This window comes from Mytilus californianus, unplaced genomic scaffold, assembly GCF_021869535.1.
Source record: "Mytilus californianus isolate M0D057914Y unplaced genomic scaffold, xbMytCali1.0.p SCAF_4, whole genome shotgun sequence".
Lineage (NCBI taxonomy): Eukaryota > Metazoa > Mollusca > Bivalvia > Mytilida > Mytilidae > Mytilus > Mytilus californianus.
Window position 1 is genome coordinate 27,951,600 of NW_026262690.1, and position 27,728 is coordinate 27,979,327.

At 32.3% G+C, this 27,728-nt stretch overlaps 1 protein-coding gene across 2 annotated transcripts in view; it reads right to left on the reverse strand.

Moving 5' to 3' along the window:
* The window catches only part of LOC127737850 (cytosolic phospholipase A2-like), a 136,755-nt gene that overhangs the window by 54,672 nt on the left and 54,355 nt on the right, over positions 1 to 27,728 (reverse strand). The window contains exons 2-12 of one of the 2 annotated variants that reach the window (XM_052248798.1): positions 23,432 to 23,451; positions 21,580 to 21,861; positions 18,841 to 18,979; positions 18,359 to 18,495; positions 12,195 to 12,411; positions 11,037 to 11,151; positions 9,810 to 9,947; positions 8,996 to 9,046; positions 8,407 to 8,836; positions 3,340 to 3,443; positions 1,912 to 2,069 (exon numbers count right to left, since the gene is read on the reverse strand). In XM_052248798.1, coding sequence (XP_052104758.1) covers positions 1,912 to 2,069; positions 3,340 to 3,443; positions 8,407 to 8,836; positions 8,996 to 9,046; positions 9,810 to 9,947; positions 11,037 to 11,151; positions 12,195 to 12,411; positions 18,359 to 18,495; positions 18,841 to 18,979; positions 21,580 to 21,770 — 1,680 coding nt within the window. In that variant the 5' untranslated portion in view covers positions 21,771 to 21,861; positions 23,432 to 23,451. The remainder of the gene's footprint in view (positions 1 to 1,911; positions 2,070 to 3,339; positions 3,444 to 8,406; positions 8,837 to 8,995; positions 9,047 to 9,809; positions 9,948 to 11,036; positions 11,152 to 12,194; positions 12,412 to 18,358; positions 18,496 to 18,840; positions 18,980 to 21,579; positions 21,862 to 23,431; positions 23,452 to 27,728) is intronic. The other variant, XM_052248795.1, reaches the window with a different exon arrangement.

Sequence of the window (27,728 nt, forward strand, 5' to 3'; positions counted from 1 at the left end):
TCTCTGTTGTAATTAGTCATATAACCTATGTCGTGTTTAACACATATTTAGAATTGTGCAAGCGTCTTACCTGATGTTCGGTTTGACTTTTTTATTGTATAAATTTCAAGATTGTTATAGCTTAATTTAAGTAGACTGATATATGATTCATTCAACATCACAATCATATTTACTGATGAAGGATATCTGTTATCCGAAATATTTATAAATAATTACATTTATAGTTCCTTTTTTTGTTATTGGTGTTGTTGTGTACACTTTTTAGGCGTTTATACATATAGTAATCTGTATTAGCAAAGCAGCCTACTTCATCTCCCGGTTGCTACAAACAATGTGGTCGAAGGAACTGCTTGTGTTGTAAAGCTGCCAATACAAGCAGTTCTTTCATCAGCTCCGTTACTAAACAAAATTATACCATCTACTCAAATTCCAACTGTAAAACGGAGAACTCAATTTATATATTAACATGTGACACTTGTGGCATTCAGTATGTGGGAGAAACAATGGACAAATTTAATATTCGGCTAAATAACCATCGTTCATGGTAGAAAACCAACAAAAACTGTCCTCTCACAAGACATCTTCGTTCAACGAAACATTCTTTTGATAATGTTACTTTCCAAATAATAGAAGTCAACACCGAGTGGGACACCACGGCGAGAAGGAGAAGAGAAAATTTTTGGATCCACCAACTCCACACTTTAGAACCTGATGGTCTTAACGAAAAAGATGAGAAAAGATACAGGAAAGATAAAGAATAATTAGTACACAGCATCGTCCTTTTTATCCTGTAATATTGGCCAATGGAAGTTGCTAACTTCAACTACCAATTTTGTAAAAATCTTGAAATTCATCCAAATTATGTATTATTTTCAAGGCAGCTAAATTCAAGTGCAACATATACATTGAGCTGCAAAAGTTTCTTATCATTTACATCCGATTTCACCTGGATAGATGCACGCTTGATAAAGCTAGTTAGTCTAGCGAAATATTGCGTTTATTTTCATCATTTTGTAAATATTTTAAACATTCTTATATTTACATACTTAATAGTGTGTTAAAATTACATTGTTAGGCAATCTATAATTTTATTTGTGTAATTGAATTAATCTCTGTACTGATTAATCCACACTCCCATAGATTTGTATGTCATGTGCTGCTATTTATAGGCACTTATATATATATATATATATATATATATATATATAATTCGTCTAAACAACAACCCAACAATGTTAGATCTGTAAATTTGCGGAAGCAAATTTTTTGTTCTTCCCTGGCCGGGATTCGAACTCATGCAAATTCCGCAATATATATATATATATATATATATATAAGTACGTCTGAACCAGTGACGACTCTACAACAGATTTTATCCATCGGATCACCAGCAGTGATGGTGATACAAGGCTGAAAATACATTCTGTATATATAATTCGTCTAAACAACAGCCCAACAATGTTAGTTCTGTAAATTTGCGGAATTTGCATGAGTTCGAATCCCTAAAAAGATTTTCTAGGCACTTTATATATATATATATTGTAAAATGAAAGAATAATAGTCAACGATAAATCTTACGGGGCGATGGATCATATAATTATGATACAGTACACTACAAAATATAATATATAACAAGTCTGAAAGGGTACAACATCACCAAAAAATAATAAAATCACGAACAAATGTTAGATATTTCGGATAACTAATATCCTTCATCAGTAAGATGTAACATGAATCTTATCTTTACATGTGGTAGTCAAACTGAAATAATAATCTTGATCGCTATACAAATTATCAATAATAATATCAATCATAGGTTTGAACGTTGTTTTCAATTAAGACTTGTTTATATATATATAATATATGGAGGAATTTATAATATACTTTCATGTATAAATCACATTCTATTACCTTGAAAGGGCTATTGCAATCTTTTTTTCGGTCTGTAAAATCAAATGACAGGATGAGGTCTACGTCCCTACCGGGTTGGAAAAGAAGTGGATACGGAGAGTTGAACGCTAATCCAGCATCGATCAAACATAACTTCTCAAGGTCATTTTTCAATGAAGCTGAGAAAAATATAACTAATCTGAATAAACCTGTTTTTTATATACATTATAATATTTTAATTGCGTGAATGTAAATTTATGCATACACGCGTGAAGTGTATTTTCCGATATATCAACATTTTACTTTAAAACTCATAGGTTTTGATAACGTTCTGTATCTTGATTATGTTAGAACCCTGGTGATTATGAATATTCTTGTTGATTGAGATCACCGAGATTGACTCAGACAGTTTTAGCAGATTGTAGTTAAAAGATCGATAGTAGTTATTGATTTATCCTTGAAAATGATAATAGCACAATCAGTCGTAGTTTATAAAAATAAACAAATTTGAAAGGTAGGTCTCAAGATAGTTCCACTTTTGTGAAGTTTACGGTATAAAATTGTGCCATTTATTTAGCAGAGAGTAACACTCATAGTACGAAACTTTGATGTCATTAATGAAATCATGACGAGTATGATCTTTTAATCGCAATCGTTGAGTGTACTTCAGCGAGTTGTAGATTTGTTTAAATGTCGAAGGCCGTACAATAACTTGAACTATTCACGCTTTTGCACATTGTTCTGTGACAGTTTCTTCAATGGCAATCATATCACACCTCCCTATTTTCATATTCAAAAGAAATAATGAATATTGTGCTGCCATTGGCCTTTCTACAAAAAACTTCTGTCTAATATTCAATATCGCCCCCAACCCTAATTTTTTTTAATTAATGTAATTAATGTCTCATGCGCTTTCAGCCTATATTCCATATCTTCAAATTCAAAACTAGTACGTAAGAGTCAATAATTTTCATCAATTTCATAGCGTGTCAAAAATTTGAAATGACGTTTGCGTCAAATTATAAATACACCGTGCACTCTGTGTTGCAAGCACTTTCAAAAACATACCAGTATTAATATAAGTTTTAATAACGCATAACACACATGCATCTTTCATTTCCACAAAAAGTAATGATCAGTGTATAGCTGTTCTTACAGAAACTTAATAAATGTTTTGTTATGGTTCCTTGTAATACTATCTTCAACGAAAACAGCGAGATTTTATTTTTAAACCAGTAATTATGCATGTATTGTCCTTAAGTTTCCATGACTTAATATTCAAGCAAAGCACCATTCATATAATGTTCTTTTTCTACAAAATATATTGACAGCATATACTGGCTCTATTTTTTAAAATTAATTCAATGCGCCAAAAATTAAGCAATCATATCTTTTGTCGCTCTAACCCGATAAAGTTCTGCACTAAACAGTTAAGAATATCAAGCTTACAACTTGTATCTCCTTGCAAACAGAAACTATCTGTTTCATCAAAAGATACATTCCGAAAAGGGTTATTAACCATTGCCGCCCTATGACGTCTAGTCTTCATGCACCTACAAAAAAGAAACAATAGTGATAGGAAACAAAGAACAAAATATGATAAACTTCGATATTTGGATATTTGTCTGTCTAGCATTGCATGATATTCTTCACTAATCCCTTCTAGTGTATCATATTGTTTATTAATTTGCACTTGCGTGTTGATTTATTCGTACCTTTTGTACAGCCATGACAGGGTTAAGTACTTTCCCTGTTTTTTTCTATCTTCTGTTACTTAAAATTCACTGATCGATCGAGATTATAAAAAAGAACGGTTGAGATATCAAACTAAAGATTCTAAGAGGCCTGAAACGCAAACCTGGAAAAAATATGCAACATAAAAATCCTTTTAACACATCTCTCACACACTAAATAAAATATATACTAGGTTTGGTGAGATCCACTAGTATTTTAGAACTGATAACTTCATTTAAGTACAAATATCTCGATAAGAAAGTCAATTGACGATTTTTCAATCACATGTTTGTAGTTCTTGTCTTGCTGATAAATTTTTCTTGTAACAGTTTCTCTTTATTCATTATAGTTTTCAAGATAACAGAACATATCTGTAAACCTTTTCATCTTGTTGATATTTTCTACAGCACACAGATTCTCAATATTTATTATAGTTTTCAAGATCACGGCCAAAAGCTAAAAAGAGCCTGTGTCGCTCACCTGCATCTTGAACAATGTGTCTCTCTTTTTAAGAAAATAGTCGAAAATTTGAAAATAATAATTTATGGGCAATAACGTTTATAAAACGTTAATTGACAATTTCAGTTATATTGACATATCTGCATTTGTTTGCACCTGTCCTAAGTCAGGAACCTGATGTTCAGTGGTTGTCGTTTGTTGATGTGGTTCATAAGTGTTTCTCGTTTTTTATATAGATTAGACCGTTGGTTTTCCTGTTTGAATGGTTTTACACTAGTCCTTTTTGGGGCACTTTATAGCTTGCTGTTCGGTGTGAGCCAATGTTCCGTGTTGAAGGCTGTACTTTGACCTATAGTGGTTTATTTTTACAGATTATGACTTGGATGGGGAGTTGTCTCATTGGCACTCATACCACATCTTCTTATATGGATGGAGAGTTGTCTCATTGGCACTCATACCACATCTTCTTATATCTATATCTGTAAACCTTTTCATCCTGTTGATATTTTCTGCAGCACCCAGTTTCTCAATATTTATTATAGTTTTCAAGATAACAGCCAAAAGCAAAACTATTATAGGTTCTAAAGAGCCTGTGTTGCTCATCTGCATCTTGAACAATGACCACTTTTTAGTAAAAATCATTATTAAACGGGAATTACTTTAAAAAGAGTTAACTGACAATTTCAGTCACATTGACATATTTGTAAATATTATTCTGCTGATCCTTTTTTCTTTTAAAGTTTCTATTTATCTATTACAGTAATCAAGATAATAGGCAGAAAATGCCAAAAACATGGTAAAAAATCATTAAAGGGCAGTAACATCAATATACGAGTTGAACGAATATTTCAGCCATATAGCTAATTTTTAGATCTGATCTTGCTGATCAGTTTTGTTATTTAAAATTTCTGTGTATCTTTTATAGTTTTCAAGATAATAGGCAAAAATGCAAAACATTGGGAAAAATCGTCATTAAAGGGCAATAACTTCAATGAGGTGTCGACAGACAATTCCGATCATGTTTGACTTATTTGTAGATCTTGTCTTGATGATCATTGTTTCTATTTAAAGTTTCAATCAATCTTATATATTTTTCTAGATAATAGTCAAAAGTGAAAACAAATGTGAAACATCGTCATTAAGTGGCAATAACTCCAACAAGGAGTCGACTACCGATTTCGGTAACTTGGCTTATTTGTAAATCTTATCTTGTGTTCTATTTTGCTGTAAAAGTTTCTATCTATCTATTATAATTTTCAGGATAATAGGCAAAAAATGCCAAAAAAATTGGAAAAATAGTTGTTTAAGGACAATATCTCCTATAAGTGTCATCTGACAGTTTTGATGTCAAAGACATAAAGTAGATCTTATCATTCTGAACATGTTTGCACTGTCAGATTTTCTCTACATATAGCGGTTTTCAAGATAATAGACACAAATTGCATTTTACAACTATGTCCTATTTTTTGCCACGTCGGTCATATTTGTCGGCAGGCGGAGTCATCAGAAAAATATTAACAAAAATACAGAACTCCAAGGTAAATTGAAAAATAGGGAAAGTCCAAACAACAGACAAAATCAAACCCTCGACTATTTTAACCAACAGAACGAATGGAAACAACTATATTATTCCTGACTTGGTTAAGGCATCATCTGAAAAGGGGTGGGTTAATATAAATAAGAAGATCCATCCAAGTCACAATGTGTAAAAAGTAAACAGTTATAGGTCAATGTACAGCCTTCAACACAGAGCCTTGGCTCACACCGAACAGCAAGCTATAAAGGGCACAAAAAAGACTAGTGTAAAACAATTCAAACAGGAAAAGCAACGGTCTAATCTATATAAAAAACGAGAAACGAGAAACACTTATTAACCACACTAACAAACGACAACCACTGAACAACAGGCTCCTGACTTAGGACAAGTGCATAAAAATGCAGTATAGGTATAACATTACAACATAAAAAGACACACAATAAAATATCAATTGAAATGGCTTAACTCGATCAAAAAGACAATACACAAAAACAAGTAAATATACACTGAACGAATAAGTTTGATCTTTGACACACGCCTAACTCTAAATCTAAACCTGCTTTTATAGCTAGGTAAACCTCAAACTTGTATGACAGTTGTTTACAGTTCCGTTATATTGACAAAATTTGGTGAACAACCCAAACAGCCATAATTGGTAAATGTGGCAATAATTGGAACCCAGCAGCCAAAACTGTGTAAACATTCACTACAGACATAAAACACAACTGATTTAAAAATTTGATTGTTGATTTCAGTATGTTTACTAATTTGAGAAACATAATGCTGGTAAAGGTTTTCATGTTACTGTTTAAGTTTCATAGAATAAAAAGCAAAAACATAAAAATGACTAAATACTGTTAATCAATGACAATAACTCATATCGTGAGTCGATTTTTTGTTTTGTGGCTCATTTGATGATCATATATGGCTGATCTGTTGTTCTGCTTTTATATTTCTATGTATGCTGTATATTTCGCCAAAACACAACAAAACGAGTAAACCTCATTTTGAAAGGATAATAATTCGTATGAAGAATTGAGTGACACTTTCTGATATTCTGACTTTTCTGTAGATCTTGTCAAACTGATATTTTTTAAATAATTTTCGAGATTATATATAAAAAAAAACATATATTGGGTAAAATCGTCATTTATTAAAATCAATAACTCTTACGATTTCGTCCCATGAAACTTATTTGTAGATCTTGTCTTGCTAATCAATTCAACTATTTACAGTTTTTCTCTCTCGACTATATTTAAAAAACAAAAGGTTAAAAATCTTCATTGGAGGAAAATAACTCCTAAAAGGTTTATATAGTAGTCAACTGACGATTTTGTCGTTAGAGTTATTTGTATATCTCATTTTGCTGATACTTTTTGTTATTTGCAGTTTATCAATATTTAATAAAGTTTTAGCCAAAAACTTAAAACAATCATTATCGAAGGGTTATAACTATGAGGAATCCCCGGATAATATCGGCGATGTTTTTATTTGTAATTTTTTTGTTTCGATGGTCATTTAAGCTTTTTAACGTTTTATAGTTTCCAGGATAATAGCAAAACATAACTGCTAAAATGTACCTTTCAGGGATACAAAATCCAAAAAGGGCTGTCTTATTTGTCCAAAATTTTGATCGCAGATAGAATTGATCTGGTGTTAGTTGTTACCTGTGTTAGTTTTACTAAAACTGCTTTATTTTTTTTTAAAGATATCAGACACAAGTTAACGTTTTTCCCTATGTTTGTCGACTCACCAAAATCTCGGATTCGCTTTATAAACTGAACACCAGAAGGAACATATAAAAAAAGTTTGTTTTAAATCAACCAAGTGGTTTAAGAGAATATTTTTGAAACGAAAGTTTACCCGACGATGAGTTTATGCAAACACTCTAAGTAAAAGAAACATCTGTTGGTCCAGGTGAGCTTAATACGAGTTTATTCTCGACACATATTCCAGTGCCTGTCCTAAGTCAACGATTGTTTTATCATATCGTAATGGTTTGTTTGTTTTGAGTATTTTTGTGTTGAAGGAAGAACTTTCACAATGTCTTTGAAGAATATATTGTGCCTTCTAGATGTGTTTTGATTATTATGTCGTTGAGCAGATTTGGCTCATTAAAGTTTGCTAAAAATCTTCGTTTATTTATAACTAAAACTATTTGTGTATATAATATATTTAGTAAAGTAAACTTAGGAATGTCTGAAGAGGTACAGACATTCGGATGATAGCTGTAAGTAGGGAAACATTTGACAGAGTAAATTCTTTTCTTATTCATATCATAAAACGAAAATAACACCAAAAATATTTTAGAGTTTTCTGTAGCCTTTAAATCTTTCCGCATGATTTTGATTACAAGTCAATACTTTTTTTACGATACAAATGTAGCACTTTGAAGTTATTTGTCAATGTTTTAAATTAAGATTATTTTACTTTTATCATACAAGAATGCGCATAGATAACATATACAACACATTAGTTTTCAAGACCCTGTCAATACACAGAAAGAATAGTAGCTTAAGCGTTGGAAATTAATATTATTAGAATAAACTGTAAAAAACTTCATTGGGTGTTATAACTAAAATAATTTCATACAATTTATTTACTAGTTTGCAAAAGTTATCAACAAATAGCAAATAAAGCGACGTAAGTGTTATCTTGAGTTTTTAACCCCACAAGAAAACTGTAAATTATGTCAGATTGATGGAGTTTGGTCAAGCATGACTCAAGATCGGACGAAACTACTCCATTCTTAAACATTATCTTACTAAGAAGGAGAAAACACTTACTGTTCCATTAAAATATTTTTGGGATAGTCAAAAGCACCATCAATTTCCACGTCTCCTTCTAATGAACAACTATGCATAAAACTGATTTCATTGTGTTGTTCTCTATGTGCATTTTCCTCTGCTATGTCAGCCTTGGAATCTTTCTTCTCATTTCCGTTTTTATTCTCTTCAAATACACGCCCCCCTTCATTGTGTATCTGGCAAATTCTTTTAAACAAATCTTCCATTTCTTCCATACTAGGTTCTGAGATATTAGATTGATAAAGCTCATGTTTTTCCTCTTCTTCATCAAATACATCATCATTTTCAGGAAAGTAACTTTCGTTACTGTTAGTGGACTGGTAGGAATCGCATTCGATATCATATTCTTCATTTTTTCTGGAAGGACCAACCGATTCTTCTAAAGCGCCAGTTTTGGAGTAACTAGAATCTACAGCAAAGAAACTGTGCAACTTAATTAATAACATTTATAAACAGATCAAGCAACAGAGGGACATACTAGTTGTTAATATAACATATGGTTTGTCGCGTCAGTAAAACTAGAAAGAAGTGTTCTCATTGATGATCATGAACTTATCAATGTGCCTACCTTTGTTCGCCAACTCTTCATGAGTTAATGTATAAGCACTCCCACATATACCTGAAAGTAGGGAAAATAAATAAATGATTACAGACATTATCGACATCAATAACTTTTACCAAAATCAAATCGCGACAAACTAGATTGCATAACAATTTGTAATGCCAAACATAATTTGCTCGTAACTCAGTTAGAGATACACTAGGAAAATTACCAGCTTGGTCCTTAATTTATTCAATATGTGTTTTTTTTCAGGGCCTGTAATTTAGCAGTTTTCCGGCAGATGTTTTTTTTTCATTCTCCTTGAATAAGAAGAAAATTTTTCTGAAGGTCAATTTTTGTTTTACATATATTGAATGTGAATAAAAGAACATGTCAGTAGTCGATTCTCTTTGCTAAGCACTTTGAGGACCAGATAGAGTTAAAATGTAAAAAGACTGTTTTAAATAATGAAAAATTCCAATGTACCACAGCGCATTCCCTAAACATTTAAGCTATATTTGAGCAAGGTACCGTGTATGCAAAATATTCAGGAACATTCTTTAATGTCTGTGGAAAATGCATGACAAGGTGAAAATGCATTTATCGGCAAAGCTTTACTCAGTGATACATATTGATATATTTTCATTGACTTTAAACATTACTTTTTGTATTTTATAATAAGTCCTTGTCACAATCGTATATCCGTACTCAAAAACATTGATAAACCAACTAGATCTTAAAAAGCATGAACATCCGTAATTTGTCCGACACTGGTTACAAAACATTCTTGAATATAATAACTCTCCCTTTTCAGGACTTTTGTCTTACTATCCTTACTCACCCATTATCTCGAAAAGGGGCATTTCTGCGATTCGCCGTGTTAATAATCCTTCGTCAAATTCGCTTCCAAAATTTGTCATGTCAATTGCAGCTCCATAATGTTGAATGCTTACTTCATATGGAGAAATCTCTACCCATTCTGATTGAAAATGAACAAATATAATAAAAAAATATTCTGTAATACTACAATTTATTGTTGTACAGTGACATTTCAGCGATATAATAAAAGATATTCTATAATACTACAATTTATTGTTGTACAGTGTCATTTCAGCGATATAATAAAAGATATTCTATAATACTACAAGTTATTGCTGTATGGGCATTCCAGCGATTCGCCGTATTAATAATCCTTTGTCGAAATCGCTTCCAAAATTTGTCATGTCAATTGCCGCTCCATAATGTTGAATGCTTACTTCATATGGAGAAATCTCTACCCATTCTTGTTGAAAATGAAAAAAAATATAATAAAAAATATTTTATGATACTACAATTTATTGTTGTACAGTGACAAACTGCAAACTAGAATAAATACCCCCACCACGTTCCCTCTTTTGAGTCAACAAATAGTCTACAAGTTTTGTTGTTGTTACGTAATCATCATGTCAATAAATCATTTATTATTGATGATTGATGTTTTCTTATAGACAAACATTTAATCCCCATTCAGTTTGAGACAATGCAATGGGTATTTTCTGATGGGGTAATAATTCATACTTGAACAAAAATAATTAAAAAAACACTTCTTTTGCGCACGAATATTATCTAACTTATTCACTACAATTTAGTCGGTAGCACTGCATGTGAAATGTCAGTCCCTTCAGTGTACGAACAACTTATTATCTAGTTGAATATTATTTGAATGATAATTTATTTTGTGTATATTATGATTCATTGATTGAATGATTGATGGATTGCTAGTTGGTAAATAGTGCATGCATGTTCATGGTGGCAAACCATATATGCGGATCTGATGAACCATCTCCTTTCCAACTGAATTTTAATGTTTATTCTTTTGTTGTGTTATACAATGGTCCTGGTTAGGGGATGATTATGCGCTTTTACACCACTGCATTCTATATGTGCTTGTACAAAGTCATGCCACATTACTCATTACTGAAACACTACTTTATAAAGAAACAAGGATTTGAATACACCAAAAGCCACACACTTTAGTTTACCAATCTTTTATATAAATATACAGATCTAAAATACTATGTCTACATACCATGAAACTCTTTCGTATTCTTTTCCTCTTTGGCATGAATAGCAGACAATAATGGAAGTGGAACAGTACCCTCTGACAATTTATCTTTCTGTTCGCTCCATTTACAATTTAACCTCTATAAAGGAAGCAAAACTGAAAAGTGATACATTCTAATGCCATAATTCTTTTAATTCATGGACAAATTCTGGTAAGCCATCTCCTCATAACATTTATCATACAACAATGAGGAAAGGTCTACGTTATTACGAAAGGTTAATGTTGACAATTCTGTTCTATTTTTTAAAACTTAACATGTAAAAATGCTAGTTACAATTCTCGTTCACGCTCGGGTTAATTGTTGTTCTCTTATCAACTTGTTAATAATGAATAATGAACTGGTTTGAGTGAGATAAGGTAGTTGTACATACAATTGTACGCTTGAAAAGAAAAGCAGAAGAAAGGTCAACAAGAGACGCACATATTGATATAATTGTTTACCATAATCAAAAAGTTAAAACAGGAACACTGTTTTATTAAAAATTAATCCAAGTAATTGAATATTTAACCCAATATGCATATCTTACAAATCACATCATAAGCAGAAAAATTTTACAAAAATACATTCAATATCCAAAAAAAAGAAAAATATGAATGCATCAGTTCACATTGATAAAATGTATTTAAATCATTACAGTTGGAAAAATAACTCCCTCAGACAAAGTTGAACGTAGATGGATTTGGCTATTAATTTTAGATCCTTTTTGGGCATAAAGCTTTTCTATTGTTTCGGTTTTTATACAACCCTGGCTTTCTTATATTCGGCTTTGAGCGTTCCTGCTGGACGTAAATCCAGAAAAGCGCTTCGGGGTGTTCTTTTCATTTTCCAACGTAATGTTTTAATAATATCGATTATAATGTGAGTTATTTATTTATTCATGTGTAATTCAGTTGATTTCCATTATTATATAAGTATCTGTCATTTACATGTATATATTGTGCGAATTTTGTCTGCCCGTTGCTTGCCCGCAAGACATTTAAAAAAATGTCTTTTACATACAGATGTCATTGAGGATAATTCAATTAATTATAAATATATGCAGTTTTGATACATCTAGTGATTTATATTATTTTTATGATTTATCTCTTTACAATATCTCATTTTATCATTATTAGTCTTACCTCTGGTATAAGCACATCTCCCAACATTGGTCCAAATACATCGGTTGTAAAGTTCCATGACTTTCCTTTCCATTTTGTACAAAAGAATTCCCAACTATACCTCAATATTTGCGGTATGCTTTTAGGGTTTTTAGATATATCAGTTTTCAACTGTTTTTGAATATACTTAGGATCAATGTTTGGCCATTCAGGATGCGAATATAGCGTTGTAATGAACCTATGAAATAAAGATATACAGATTTAACCTGGATAATACTAATCTTATCTTATAAAGCAAATAATTAACTTCTTAAAAGAATTTAGTACAAATTTTGTGATATGTATTTCAATCAACCAAACAAAATAGCTAAAATTGGACATGCGGCTTAAATGCAAATAATTGTCTTATGGGTGTACTGAGGTGAAATTTAAAAAATCTAGAATAAAAAATTGATACTGTAAGTCAGAAGAACATTAGTTTAGGAACAAAATAAGCTAAAAATATTGATAGGTAATGGAACTCCTTTTTTGAGATATTTGATTTTTAAAAAATGCTGGGAAAAGGCTGACTCGGACTTTTACCTTATATCTAGCATTGGCATTATTTGGGTCTCAAATCGTAAGAAAAAAATCTATATTCTGCTTTAATTTTGGTAATGACCATTGTATGACCTATTGAAGTCTTCTATGAAATAAAGAAAAGTGGGTGAAATGGGGCAAAAATATTTTACCCTGTATCGTATGAAAAAACCCAAGGAGTCCGAACATCTGACAAAAATTCCAAAACCTGACATGAGTACATCCTTATATCTTGAAACCATGATAGATAGACAAATTTAAAAGATATAAAAATGTCTATAAAATAAAGATACGTCTATTTTCTATTTCGACCAAAGTATCAGACAAATCTTTGTATGAGTTATTGCTTAAAAATGAAAAAAAAAAATGGTAACAAGTTTACTGTTTTTGTCTTTTATCTGTAAAATTATTACAGATATCCAAAAGCAACAATAAAAACATTAATATGCTTGATTCAATCAATAGACTCCTCATAGGAGTAATGTCTCTAAACTGGTGAACTCTTTACGATGCTTAAATATTGTAAATTCATTTTGAATATACAAATAAAGATATATATTTAAAAAAAAACATGAAGAATTGCAAGAACTTAAACGTAGCGGAACTGGATCTATCTACAATGTATGCGTCCCTTGCTATATATGAAACACCCGCAAAGCAAACTAAGACTCGGAAAAATGTCACAGTAAATTTACAGTTCAGATGTCTTTTCTAAAATATTATTTTGTATCATGCAGTAATCTATTTAATTTGATTCCTTTAGAATGAGATACATATTTAACTGTATTTTCAAAGGTAGACTGGAAACGGCAGATGGAAAAGTGATAATGCATAGTTATTTTTAAAATATTTAAAAACAGAAATCTATAAATCTCAATACTATGTGACACAATCATAACAATCAGTAGTAATGTCTGTTCAGTTTTAGCCCCCCCCTTTCTCCCCCCAAAAAAAGAAAGGCGTTTTAAGGCGCACCCATATATGGCCATGCATCGCCACCTTTCATTTCGGGAGATGACGCAACAGGAAGTACAAAGACCAGACTATATTTGGTCATGACGCTAACATTCCGAAAACCTGAGTCATGCAACATCTAGTCATACCACGTTGACCTTATTTGATCATCATTCCGTTACCATGAATCATCAGAAGGTGGGTCATCGCACGTCCCCAACCTCAGAGTATCGTTCCTTATTAGTTCAACTATGGGAGATTTAGCTTCCAATACTATGAGTCATCGCGCGGCATATGATGTCACAGTCATACCGAATGCACGCGCGCCACTTCAGGACGTGTCGACATTGTAGGTACGTTCATTAAACAAGAGTATGTCTCCTTATTTGGAAAATTCAAAAATTCAAAAAATTCAAATATTTTAAAATTTAAAAATAAAAAAAAAAAATTAAATAAAAAAATTCAAAAAATGAAAACTCAAAAATGAAAATTCAAAAATTTGAAAATTTGAAAAATTAAAAAAATCAAAATTAAAACTAAAAATTTTAAAATCAAAATTTTAAACAATTAAAATAAAAATAAAAAATTTCAAAAATTCGAAAATTCACAAAAATTTAAATATTTAAAATCCCTGCTTTTTACTGATCTACCATGATTGTATCTGGACCGACCTCGTGCGGAAAGACGTATTTTATGAAAAACATGCCTTCCTCCGAAAGAGGAATACAAATATTTTGTATGGCAGTAGTAGCAGCCTCAGCCTAAGCAGCAGCAACAAGACCTTCCCCTGTCTCTATACATCAAACCTACAGACGTGTAATTCAACAAGGCTGTCAATATATGTTCGAATATCATGACTTGTATATTTTTTTATTTACATAAGATCAAACCTCATTTCAATCTTAATTTTGTCATTATGAATCACAAAACACCATTTTCGCTCGCTGACAGGCCAGGAAGAGTATTTTGCATGTCTCTTTATCCGATGTTAATTCATTCTCTGATCTTAATGTCGAGTGTTAAACACCCAGTAGCTGACACTCCCGACACATGTTCACCTGATCTATGAGAATATGTGTCTGAATCTAATACGTTGGCTTTTATGTTGTTTACACACATACACACGGAATAAAGAAAAAAAAAGATGATATGAGCAAAACTTTTATTAAGATCAATATTACATCAAAGCTAATCGATTGTGTACCAAATTTTTAGAATGAAAATAACGCAATGAGTTTTCTATCGTTGGCACCCAGGTCATCCGATGGAAAGTCATTCAATACATCTTCCATCTTGATACTATGACATCTCATTTTCATGTAATAGGCGCAGTATAGTCCACATGTTTCCGAAAAGTCGGGTTGAATTGGACATCGAGAAAAACGGTTCTGGGGTCTGTTAACGATGAGAACATTTCTAAAATGTTGTTGGTATGTCTCTGGTGCCTCTCCTAGGGAGTAAAAAAACTCCGGCGGTTCCGATTTGGGAAAATGAAAAGCCACCCAAGGAGTTCCTTCCTAGTTAGTTACAGTTGTCCGTGTTGACCACGAAAGTTTTAGGTCTGTCACTCACATAGGCTTGTAAGTCGTGAAACAGCAAACGGTGGCTGACGTTCCCCTCAAAATTCCCTCAAGTGCCTCGCCAGACATTGGTAGGCGAATCGTTCGTTCGACAATTATGGATCTCTTAACCCCGATAGTTTGCAAAGACCAGTCCGCAATCTCGACAAGCTATTAGATCCCCTCTGTCATCCATTATATCTGACACTGTACTTTCAGTGTCGGAACTATCGTCGACGTCCATTTCTTCAGAGGTGTCGACTCCATTGCCCTTCACGATTCTGAACTATCATGGCCCTTCATTTCGTCAGAGATGTTGACTCCATTGCCCGTCTGCAAGACATCAGTTCGAAATCTTGACGATTCTGCTGTTCCGGGTTTCAGATCAACCAGGAGGAATCCGTAGGGTCTGCTCGTTGCCTCTTCAAATTTCCGTTGAAAGAAGTCCGACCTAGACGCATACATCTGTTGTCCTAGGGTCATGACGTGTTGTCGATCTATTTGATAATTAAAGAGCACGAGGTAATGATAGTTTCGTCTCTGCGTAGGGTCCTTTCCAAAGTACAAGTTTCGATTTAAAACCATTACCGAAAAATTTCTGTGATGACTGCCTTCCGTAAATAGATCGTTGATTCTTGAATCTTTAGCCGATGTGGACATCAGATCATCTAAAATGATCATATTCTTCTTGTTGGGATCGAAAAAGTCGTCACTTTCTAAATCGACCGGAATACCACTCGTGGAAGCACTGTTTTTTGTATTTCTCCATAGAGTGGCTGCCATCTCTTGTACAACCAAACGATTCTTTCTGGGTCCGGATGGCACATCCTCCTTACTCGTTGTAGCATGTTTTTCATAAAATACGTCTTTCCGCAAGAGGTCGGTCCAGATACAATCATGGTAAACGGGTGATTAAAAACACAATCTCGGTGCTGAGAAAATTCTTGCTCCTCTTTCAGGGGAAGGTCCTACTGCTGATGCTGCTGCTGCTGCTGCTGTTAATGCTGCTGCTGTTGCTTCTGCTGTTGCAGCGACTGCTGTTGCTGCTGCTGTTGCAGCGACTGCTGTTGCTGTTGCTGCTGCTGCTGTTGTTGTTGTTGCTGCTGCTGATGCTGCTTCTGTTGCTGCTGCTGCTGTTGCTGCTGTTGCTGCTGCGCATGTTTGTTTTTCATATGTCTTCGTAGATCATGTGGCCAAGCATACACGCTTCGACATAAGTTGCACTGAAACATGTTCACCTTTTCTGCATGTGAATACAATCTCCTCTTATAAGTTTTCTTCAGAAAATGCAGCAAGCAAAACAGGTGGTCATCCTTCGGGCGACATACTTTGAGATTATCATCCCTCAAGACGAATTCGATTCCGTGCAATTCGTTTCTGGTGACTTTGAGGTAAATTGGTTTTTCATATACGATATCCGCGATATCTTCGTTCAAAACCCCTGCCGATTGAAGTATCGACAGAGACGTTTCCCTGGCGTACGTGTCGATTCCAAAGTCCGAGCAAAAGTAGACCCGTCTCGTTGGTATTGGAAATTTTGGAACAAACGATAACTCTAGCAGTGCACATTCCCATTCTCTGTCAAATGTGTAGCTTTTGTGAAGTTGAATCGTAAATGCGCCACCGTTGTTATTTTCAAAAAGCGAAAGACAATCCTCGCTCGATACGTACAGGTAAAATGTATCCATCGTTCAGTTACAATTGTTGCTTCAGGCATTCTTATAGACGCTTAAAAAAAGGTGATCAGTTTCAACCAGTGATTTTTTGTCCATCCATTTTCTTTATTGAGAATTTTTATTTTTTTTTTTAATTTTGAATTTAATTTTAATTTAAATTGATTTTTTCTTTTTCGATTTTTGAATGTTTGAATTTTTGTGAATTTTTTGAATTTTTTAAAGTTTTGAATTTTACTTTTTGTTTTTTTTTGTTTTTTTTTTTTTTAATTTCTAAATTTTAAATTTTTTTTAAGTTTTCGAAATTTTGAATTTTTGAATTTTTGAATTTTCCAAATAGGCACACATACTCTTGTTTAATGATCGTACCTACAATGTCGACACGTCCTGAAGTAGAGCGCGTGCATTCGGTATGACTCATGGTATTGGACTGTGACATCATATGCCTCTCGATGACTCATAGTATTGGAAGCTTAATCTCCCATGGTTGACCAAATAAGGAACGATACTTTGAGGTAGGGGACGTGCGATGACTCACCTTTTGATGATTATGATAATAGAATGGTGACCAAAAAAGGTCAACGTGGTATGACTAGATGTTGCATGACTCAGGTTTTCGGAATGTTAGCGTCATGAACAAATATAGTCTGGTCTTTGTACTTCCGGTGACGTCATCTCCCGAGATGAAAGGAGGCGGGGCATGGCCATATATATTTTTTTTTTGGGGGGGGGGGGGGGGGGGGGGGGGCAAAACAGACATTACTACTACAATCAATCAAGTAAATTTCTGCTTTATTTCAGGAATATTGACAATAATTAATAATTATAGCCTTTGGAGGAGGTCTACGACAATATTTCGACCAAAAGTAGTATATCGACTTCAGTTTTCAGTCAATATACTTCTTTCAGGTCGATATATCCTCTATCGACCTCATACAAAGGCTTTATTTGTATAATATCATAAAAACTGAAATCAAGAAAAAACATGTATCTAGTGAGTCGCTGACAAATTGTACCTATCAAGTAATGCTTTATGATAAAACTTGTTACGTCTCGATTATGCAATGCAAAGTATTTTAATATACCAGCATGAAATCAAATTAACTCTTTTTACGAGTTTGTGTCCTTAAAAGACTAATTTTACTTATTTTTCAATTAACGTTTTGCCTTGCATCTTGAAAACATTAAAGTTACTGAAATTTATATGTGAAAAATTATCATCGAGGCATGATAACTCATATCAACCGAAACTCTTACCTGGTTGTTTATTTGGAAATTAATGCCCTTAAATGACCGTCTTGCACATAATGTGCATTTCTGTTTTGGAGATCTCCACCTTTGGCGTAGTTTGTGCATTATGCTTTACCTGTTATAACATACATATTCCTCTAGTTGATCAATCGTGAGATAAACGTCTTACCAGGAAGAGCCAGACAACACAGCAGTATACAAGATGCAATCAAGAATTTTTGAATTGTAGAGGGCATTAATGATCCCGGACATGGCTACCATAGCTCTGTATCCTCCTCCTGACCCCATCAATGCAATATGTGGAACCTGTAAGATAAAATATATCGTTTATTACGTTTTAATTAATTATTGTATGATACGTTTCTCTGTTTTGTAGAATGTAGTATAAACATTCATCTTTTGATTCATTCATTAAAGCTACAATTTTGAGATTAAGCATTTTCCTAATTTGTTATAAAAATACGTAAATTGATAAACCTTAGTTGCGTTTTATAATTACACGAAAGGGTGCACTTGTTTCAAAATGTCAAGAAAATTTGTTTTCATTATTGGTAATGTATACGAATATTTTTCATTACTAACATGGAAAAACGTTAACGTAAATTGATGTTAAATGTTTCAGAGGGGAGGACACATATAATTCATGCTTACATCATCCGCCTTTAATACTGTATTAAGCAATTTTTGTAAAGCAGTATGGATGTAGAGTTTTCTTTTCTCTTGAAACTCTTGTTCTTTTTCACACAAAAACCCTTCATTGTTGTCAAATGTTCTAAGATCTGACAGCGTCCTAGTAATAAGAGATAAAACATAAGTTAGGTTGAAATGATTCCACAACACAATGGTATCATCTATGCACATGTATAATTATAAATAAACATACACAATGCGATCATAATAAATCGTATTTCTTAATTCGGCTACAGATAGCTTTCTTTAAATAGAATTGGAATGGTTGATGTCATTTTAAAATGTCTCTATACTAAATTCATTTAATACTTCATGTTTTTTGTTGTTTACTGTATTTCAAAGCGACAAAATGTATAATCATTAAGGCATTTACAGATAACATACATAGATATGTATTGATTTATAAAAAAGAAGTATTATATTGTGTTCATTCCAGTCGGGTAACCGGGTTCTATTATTTTCAAATTCAAATACAGAATTTCTATTTGTACCTTAAAAAATGTTTACCAGTGGTTAGTTCACAAATCAACAATCATATTAACCCGTTCATTGTGGTATTTTATCCTTTCAAGATAGTTAGAATCCTAAAATATATCTCTGTAGAGTGGATTGATAAAATAATTAATCGGATAAGGTACTTAGGTCAGTTACTGTCAAAATGTCATGAAAACCAAGGATATAATTTTTCACAAGATTGGCAGCAAATCTTAATAACGGATGGGTTATAAAAAATATGTCACACTAGACAGAATCACTTTGAATGCACAACGTATAAGAGAAATTGATTCATCCTTTCAAAGCACATGATAGAACGATTGGTTTTTATTGGAGTTCGTTATACCAAAACTTTTGTACCAATACCTAATGAAAATGATTTTTGGAATTGACGAGCTAGATCAAAGACTTGCTAGCACAAAACATGTATCTAAATAAATATTAGTTTTAATGGGGACTGTGACCTTGCTAACGCTCAAAATATAATTGATTTTGTTCATATCAGTGTCATCAACATCCACTTGTTCGAATATGGTACACGAGTTTGTTGATGGACATAAAGCATGCCATTTGATGCTTTAAATTGTGACAGTTGTTTATGGAATTAATACATGTGTACCTAATTAGCCTTAGGAATAAGCCGTCTTTTGCATTGTTATCATTGATAGTTCAACATTTTCTTGTAGCGCAACGCTTTTAGTATTTTTCTTGTTATTTGGCAATGCGTAATAACACAATATCAAGAAATATGAAATTTTTTTCGCTCATACAATCTTGAAGACAAATATGTTTTCCTGCTTTTTATTCTGCAGTCACCATCATCGTTTGTATTATGTTTTGGATTTTCAAATATTTTGGCTTCGAGCATGACAGACATTGGACACAAAACAGACGATTTTTTTATGCATAACTTGTAAATTATTAGTAAGGAATTTCAATTCCACAAACGGCTTAAAACTTTTACTAAATTCGTTCAGAGATACAAGAGTTTGTTTTGAAGTTAAGCTTTACCTGCAACATTCATGTAAATAACAGGATATCGAATAATACTTTTGAAGGTTATATTATTTGTAAAGCACGTCAATATAATTCAATCCATGTGTAATTATCGATCCTTTTTATAAATTAATTCTTAAAGAATATCATTTTAACACTGTATTTAGATTAGATAAGATCTCAATTTCAGACCCAAAAGGTCCATATATATATATACATGACACAAAATTTAAACAGGATACCAATGTTAAAATTTTTACAGTATTAAAAAATGAAAACAACATATTAAATGATTTCATGCGTCCGAAGACCTTTTTAACTTCATTAGGAACGCTCAAAGCCGAATATTTGAAAGCCGAAGATGTATTAAAATTTACAGTTAAAAATTTACACAATGTTGATGTTTACAATAAATCACGTCTTAGAATTAACCAGTACAGAATTATTAACTAATGTTTTACGGTTGTTTAGATTCAAATTTTTCAGTCTAATTGTATGAATGTCTGTTGTATAGTTTTTGGTCTAAATGCAAATATGCTTCTTTAAATAAAATACGAATTTTGAAGAATACAATAAATCACTTATGAGAATTAAATAGTACAGAATTAATAACATTTGAATATGGTTTTTATCGGTACTATCATTGAATTTGTTTTTTTATAAATCAAAACATAAGTAAATAAATCGATGAACACATTTATATGGTAAACTACCTTAAACAAAAACATGATAAGAACAGAACGAACGGACGAACGAACTACTGGATAGACGTACAGACAAGAAAACATTATATCCCTTACTAGAACAATAACCAACCAATAAACTAGTATATATAAATAAGAAGATGTGGTATGAGTGCCAATGAGACAACTCTCCTTCCAAGTCACAATGTATAAAAAGTAACCAATTATAGGTCAAAGTACGGCTTTCAACACGGAGTCTTGGTTCACACCGAATAGCAAACTATAAAGGGTCCCTGAATGACTAGTGTAAAACAATTCAAACAGGAAAACCAATGGTCTAATCTATATAAAAAAGGAGAAACGAGAAACACTTATGAACCATACCAACAAACGACAACTACTGATCAACAAGTTCCTGACTTAGGACATGTGCATAAAAATGCAGCTGGTTTAAACGTTTTAACAGGCGCCAACCTTCACCTTAATCTGAGACAGTAGTGTAACATTACAACATAAAAAGACACACCTGCTTGATTTCCTGTTTGGCCTAAAACTCTGTTTTTGCTGAATCATGTTCGGCTCCGTGCTGCATGATTTAGATTTTGTATGGTATTCATCTTTTCCTCTTTGTTTACAACTTGAAAAATTTATGGATAAAGAACGTCTCCGTGGTGGCCGATCTTGACATGTCGATGTAGAAAAGCTTCTTTGTGCCATTTATCGCATACAAAATAATATACGATGTGACTTAATCTTTCTGAGTGATGAATTGTATATTTGTTTTGTCATACAACATTCATACATGAACCTAAAATATTAAATTATCATCATTTTAGGCGATCTGGAGATATACTTAAATGACGAAAGTCTCAAATAGATTAATATGGTGTGTCATATCAAGAAAATATATTACTAGTATGTATAACTGTAAAAATGGAGACACGATATCTATTTCAAATGGCAAAGTGTCATGATAATTGCAAGTGACGATTTTTTTCATAAAATATGGCCGTAGTAAAGAAAAGATCAATTGAACACATCTTCACTTAAATATTTACTAACACATTGGAATGTTGACGAGTAACTTCAGTAAACAGACACATTTTGTGATATAACAATATTCTTCTCATAATTGAAACATAGCTTTCAAGTATATTCTAACTTATTAAGACAAATATTCTGTTCGATTTGAATTGTATTTGTATCTTTATTTAATGAAGAAAAACACTACTTATATTAAGGTAAGCATGCAAAGGACAATGCATTCACAATAACTGTGTGCGTTTGTTTTGAATGATTTTATTGCTTTACCTTTTCTTATTTATTCACATGTCCAATATTCGGTTTTTGAGCTTTAATAACTAGACATAAATTTGGTAAATATTAGAGGGACGGGAAAGGGCTGGCAATTAAAAAGCATAATTCACAGAAAGACAGCCAATACGACTATCATAGGGAAAAAACGTCAAACTCGAACAGAAAATATTAAAGAAGTTTACAAAACACTATACAAAATATATAGATTGAACATCTAGTACAAGACCAAAAACAAGGTATGACATCAGTCGCTCTGAAAAGCTTAACAGTTCCTACTTCACTAGTGACACCCTTCGTGTAGCTCGTGACAAGAATATCCGGTGATGAATTGAATAAATTGTTATCACCAATATGGAAAAGAGGACAGTTTTGTGGCTATCACTAGTGGAACGTATTCATCAATGATCAACCAGTTCATGAAGGCGTCTATAAAACTTTCGAAGAAATGACATCATTTTTCCATTAAAAATCCTTGGTGCAACAGTTTTATTGTAAGCAAAAATCTTAATACAAGTTCAAGCCCGGCATTCCTTATCAACTTAAAGATATAGTATACTCCATATAAAGGACCTGCTTGAATGCTGCTACATAAAATGAAAAGTTCTCAATGATCATTTTGATTAATATCTTTCCTTTTAATATGTAGCATATATTTAAGAAATTACCATTTAAATCAACAGGAGAATCTGTAAGTCAACTGAATATCAGTTCATGACACAGCATAAAAAGATGTAGTATGATTGCCAATGAGCTAATTTTCAGACAGGGAACAAATGACATAGAAGCTAGCAATTATAGGTCAACAAATGACATTAAACAATCAGCAAAACCGATATCAAATAGCAAGCTATAAAAGGCCCTAATGCAAATGCAATAGTGTTTGTTAGTGTCAAAGTTCACAACCAAAGCATTTCAACAAACACTGAACAGAAACCAGAGGTTTTATTAGAGTTTACAATCAAGCACGATGACGTATACATTTCTGGCATGATATTACTTCTTTTGGAAATATTTTTCATAATATAACAATTGTTTTGTAACTTAATTATTTTGAAACTCACCAGCAATCTTCCTTAAGGATCTAAAACATAAATATATATTTAACAAAACCGACCCCAACAATAATGATATTTATGGCAATGAAAGGATACAAAGTCCATAAAATATCCAATAATACGATAAAAATGTTATGTAATATATAATGTTGTTCGGTTTACTTTGTCGTAAAAATAAAAATTTCATATTTATGCTCGACCGCCTCTCTGTAATCTTAACTTTGACCGTTTTTTTTTTTAGTGTTTTTTGTTGCTCAGTCATTAGTTTTCTATTTGGTGTTTTGCATGCTGTAGTTTGTCCCTTTTTTTTGCCATGGCGTTATCAGTTTATTTTCGACTTATGAGTTTGAATGTCCCTTTGGTACCGTGTTTGCAACGTTATTTTACTATGACGTCACTTCTCCAAAACACTTTTTAGAATTTCCCAAGTTTGAATTAGGAGCATGTTCAAACCAAACCTACCTACCCCGAAATTGGGAAATTGAAAGTATTGTCTGTTTTTGTTTTCAAATGTTTTTCGTGTATATCGTAAGTGGTGATGCAAAAAACTGGCAAAACATTCACCCAGAGAAGTCGGTCTACGGATAGAATGGAGTATCATTTATCATAGTATGTTAACTTTCGACTTATCGGAAATGAAATATATATATATAAACGCCTGAAAAGTGTACAAAACAACACCAATAACAAAAGAAAACTACAAATGTAATTATTTATAAATATTTCAATCTTGAAGTTTATACAATAAAACAGTTAAACCGAACATCATAGTTTAGACGCTTGTACAATTCTTAAAGTTTTAAACATGACATAGGTTATATAGCTATTTACAACAGAGACTGCAAAGATATGCTTCAAATAAAAATAGTAATGTGCGATATGAACTGGCACAATTCTAAAATTTAAAATGTGACGAAAGTTACAAGAACGATTGCGTGAATAAACATTCCAAATAAACAGCACTGACCGATCTAAGTTTGTAAATATTTCAAATTTGACAACGGTAGAGTAATTACGACAGAGGCTGTGTATTTTAACATCATAAAATAAATAGCAGTTAAAAAATATAATAATTAATTTCGACTAAGGTTAAATAGTTGAACGTGACTGGGTACTTTTACATCCCTCCAAAATGAATAGAACCAAGCAATTTAAACTGATATAATTACAATTTTTTTTTTTTTATTTATAAATAATTACATTTATAGTTTTCTTTTGTTATTGGTGGTGTTTTGTACACTTTTCAGGCGTTTATATAATTTATTTATTGTATATATGTATCGTTTCTCGTAACGATCCAGCGCCCTCGTGGGAAAGACCGTTGACTTTTATTCAGACGTTTTATACATATATACATATATATATATAAACAAGCCTAAATTGAAAACAACGTTCAAACCTATGATTGCGTTGGATAAAAACCGCAATTTTTATACGTGTGCATGTAAAACAATTTCGTGGTAGAGGGGTCTAAATACAGCACAAACAACAATTTCCAAAAGACCAAAAAGAGTGAAAAAGTATATTTTAACAAAACACATTTGACTAACAGGTCGAACAACTGATGTTCTTAAACCCTGCTGACTGCCATTGACGATTGCCAAATAAATTGATCATAAGATTTAACAAAATGGATCTTAATATTAATTTGATAACAAACAGAAAACAATAAACTTGCGGGAAAGATGGTATACCACAAACATGAGGTGCAAAAATTTGTACACCATATCCGGATTTCGACAATTAATGTCTCTTCAGTGATGTTAGGGATCGAAACGGTATTTGGAAGGCCATATAATTTACCTCAATTTTGGATAGACTCTTGAATTTTAAAGAGTAAAAATAGGATGAACGGATCATATAAACCCGAGGGAAAATATAATACAAGCCCAAACGAAAAAATATAAACAAGTCTAAATTGAAAACAACGTTCAAACCTATGATTGCGTTGGATAAAAACCGCAATTTTTATACGTGTGCATGTAAAACAGTTTCGTGGTAGAGGGGTCTAAATATAAATATATTCCTGTATGTGGTTGTACCAGGTTTTTTGGGAAGTTTAACGAGGGTGGTAAAGGGTTTTTTTCGTGCAACGTGTTTTGTCATTTTTATTTCACGTGCAGCCGTGAAAAAGGTTCGTTATTCACCGTGTTTCGTGAAATCGGTAAAAAGATCAACTTGCAAGAAATTTTTAATTGTTCGTTCATCGTGAAATGGCAATTTTATTTCGCGTTCTTCCGTGCAGATATCCCCCTTTACGCCCCTCTTTAACCATTATTGCGTTTTCATGACTTCAGGCATATATTGGGATGGAACTGTTTTATTTGAGATGCTTGTACTAATTAAGAACATACAGTGCTCTTTTTATGACATCCACTTTACTTTCTTTTTTTAAAGAACTCTACTGCTTTTTTTAGAATTGCACTGCTCATACACGTATATATATGTATGCGAATCAAAAGGATACTTCTAATGCGTTTAGCTAGCTATAAAACCAGGCTCAATCCACCATTGTCTACATAAGGAAATGTCTGTACCATGTCAGGAATCTGACAGTCGTTTTCCATTCGTTCGATGTGTTTGAGCTTTTGAAATTGCCATTTGATAAGGGACTTTCCATTTTGAATTTTCCTTTGAGTTTGGTATTTGTGGTATTTTACTTTTTACATATCTATGATTGAATTCAAGATTATGTTTATCAACCAGTTGTCGTCGTGTTCATGTAGAGGCGATCTGGCAAGATGACAGGGGGTTATGACCCAAAATTACTACTTTAGATCATATACATGTATGCTACAATAATTTCAGTGTGGTATCATGGGGATGTTAGGTTTTCTTCTATGAATGACTTTCTATTGTTTACCAAAGCGGTCAGTTAATTACAGATATCAGTTTTGAATTTTTTATCCTCTGAACAAACGGGGAAGTTTCATCGAAATGGCCTAGTGTCAGTGGGGGGGTCAGGCTTCTCGTTCACACTAATTTCCTTAGTGTAACGTTTGTTACATCTGTTACCATAGGGAAATTACTATACTAATTAAATAGTACAAATGGCGGTGGTTTGTATCGTTTTGCATAACCACATTTACGGGTTTTCCCCTACGGCCGATTTCATTTCATACATTATTTCTTGAATTATTCAAGTCTTGAATTAATGAAGAAGTAATCCGATATCCTCCAAATCCTTCATTGGATTCGCATTTACATTGTGTTGTTCTAGATACACTAGATATAAATGAAAAAAAAAGTGTTATCACTATTGATATACTAATTGTGTAAAATGAAAATATAACATATTGCGATTTAAACTGTACACATGATTGTTGGATCCATACTTGTCGTGAACATTTATCCGCGTCGTATATTTTTTAATTGTTCTTTTTTTTAACATGCATTAAAAAGACATAAAATATTTTCAGATTAAAGTTTCCTTCGTAAAGTTCTACCTCATTTCAAATTAGAGTAAATTTTCAATACTTGAAAACAGTTATTGTCTTAATTAACTCGCTTTTATCCTTTTATTCATCTTTGAATATCGTTGAAGTGCCATTATAATATCAACATATTAATATATGTTACCGATGTAACTGCACATCATATGTGTTCCTAGAAAACCCTTCCTCGTTGCCAATTTTGTCATACTAGCTAAGTTTTCAAATAAAATACTATGTTTTTGTTTAGTACACAATACGATAATAAATAAAAGGAAATAAATGTATAGATAAATAAATTGATTAATTCTAACTTTGTTCCTAGAAAAAACAACCAAGGACGAGAAAAGTAAGCTCACCGGTTCAACTACAGTAGCTGACGACATACAAAATTTCAAAATTTTATTTCATTCAAAGAAAAGTATAACTATCTTTCTAAGAGTCAATATGTTAGACTTTTTGATCATTAATACAAAAGTTTCAAGGAAGTAAATGTATAGCTACACGAATAAACCACTGAGTCATCAGTTTCGATACAAAAAAAAAATAACTTGTTTAGTTTTCAAGAAAATCTCGTGGGGTTGAATAAAATAGAGAGATTCGACAAATAAGATTAAAATAGAACTTCCGTAAATGTAAGATTATTTATCTTTCGCTGTATTAGGAAACTCCAATCAAAACGAGCAACTTTAAAGTTATTCACATCGTTTTATGAATACGACATTTGTCTTCCTGTATCAAAATGTTATTAGATACATTTTGTGGCATGATTTTTTGTTGTATTTATAAGTATATTTTTATTTAAGGAAATATTTATTCATCTTTAAAAATTCAGATACAGAACAAAATTCATTTTTTACTTTTTCATGATA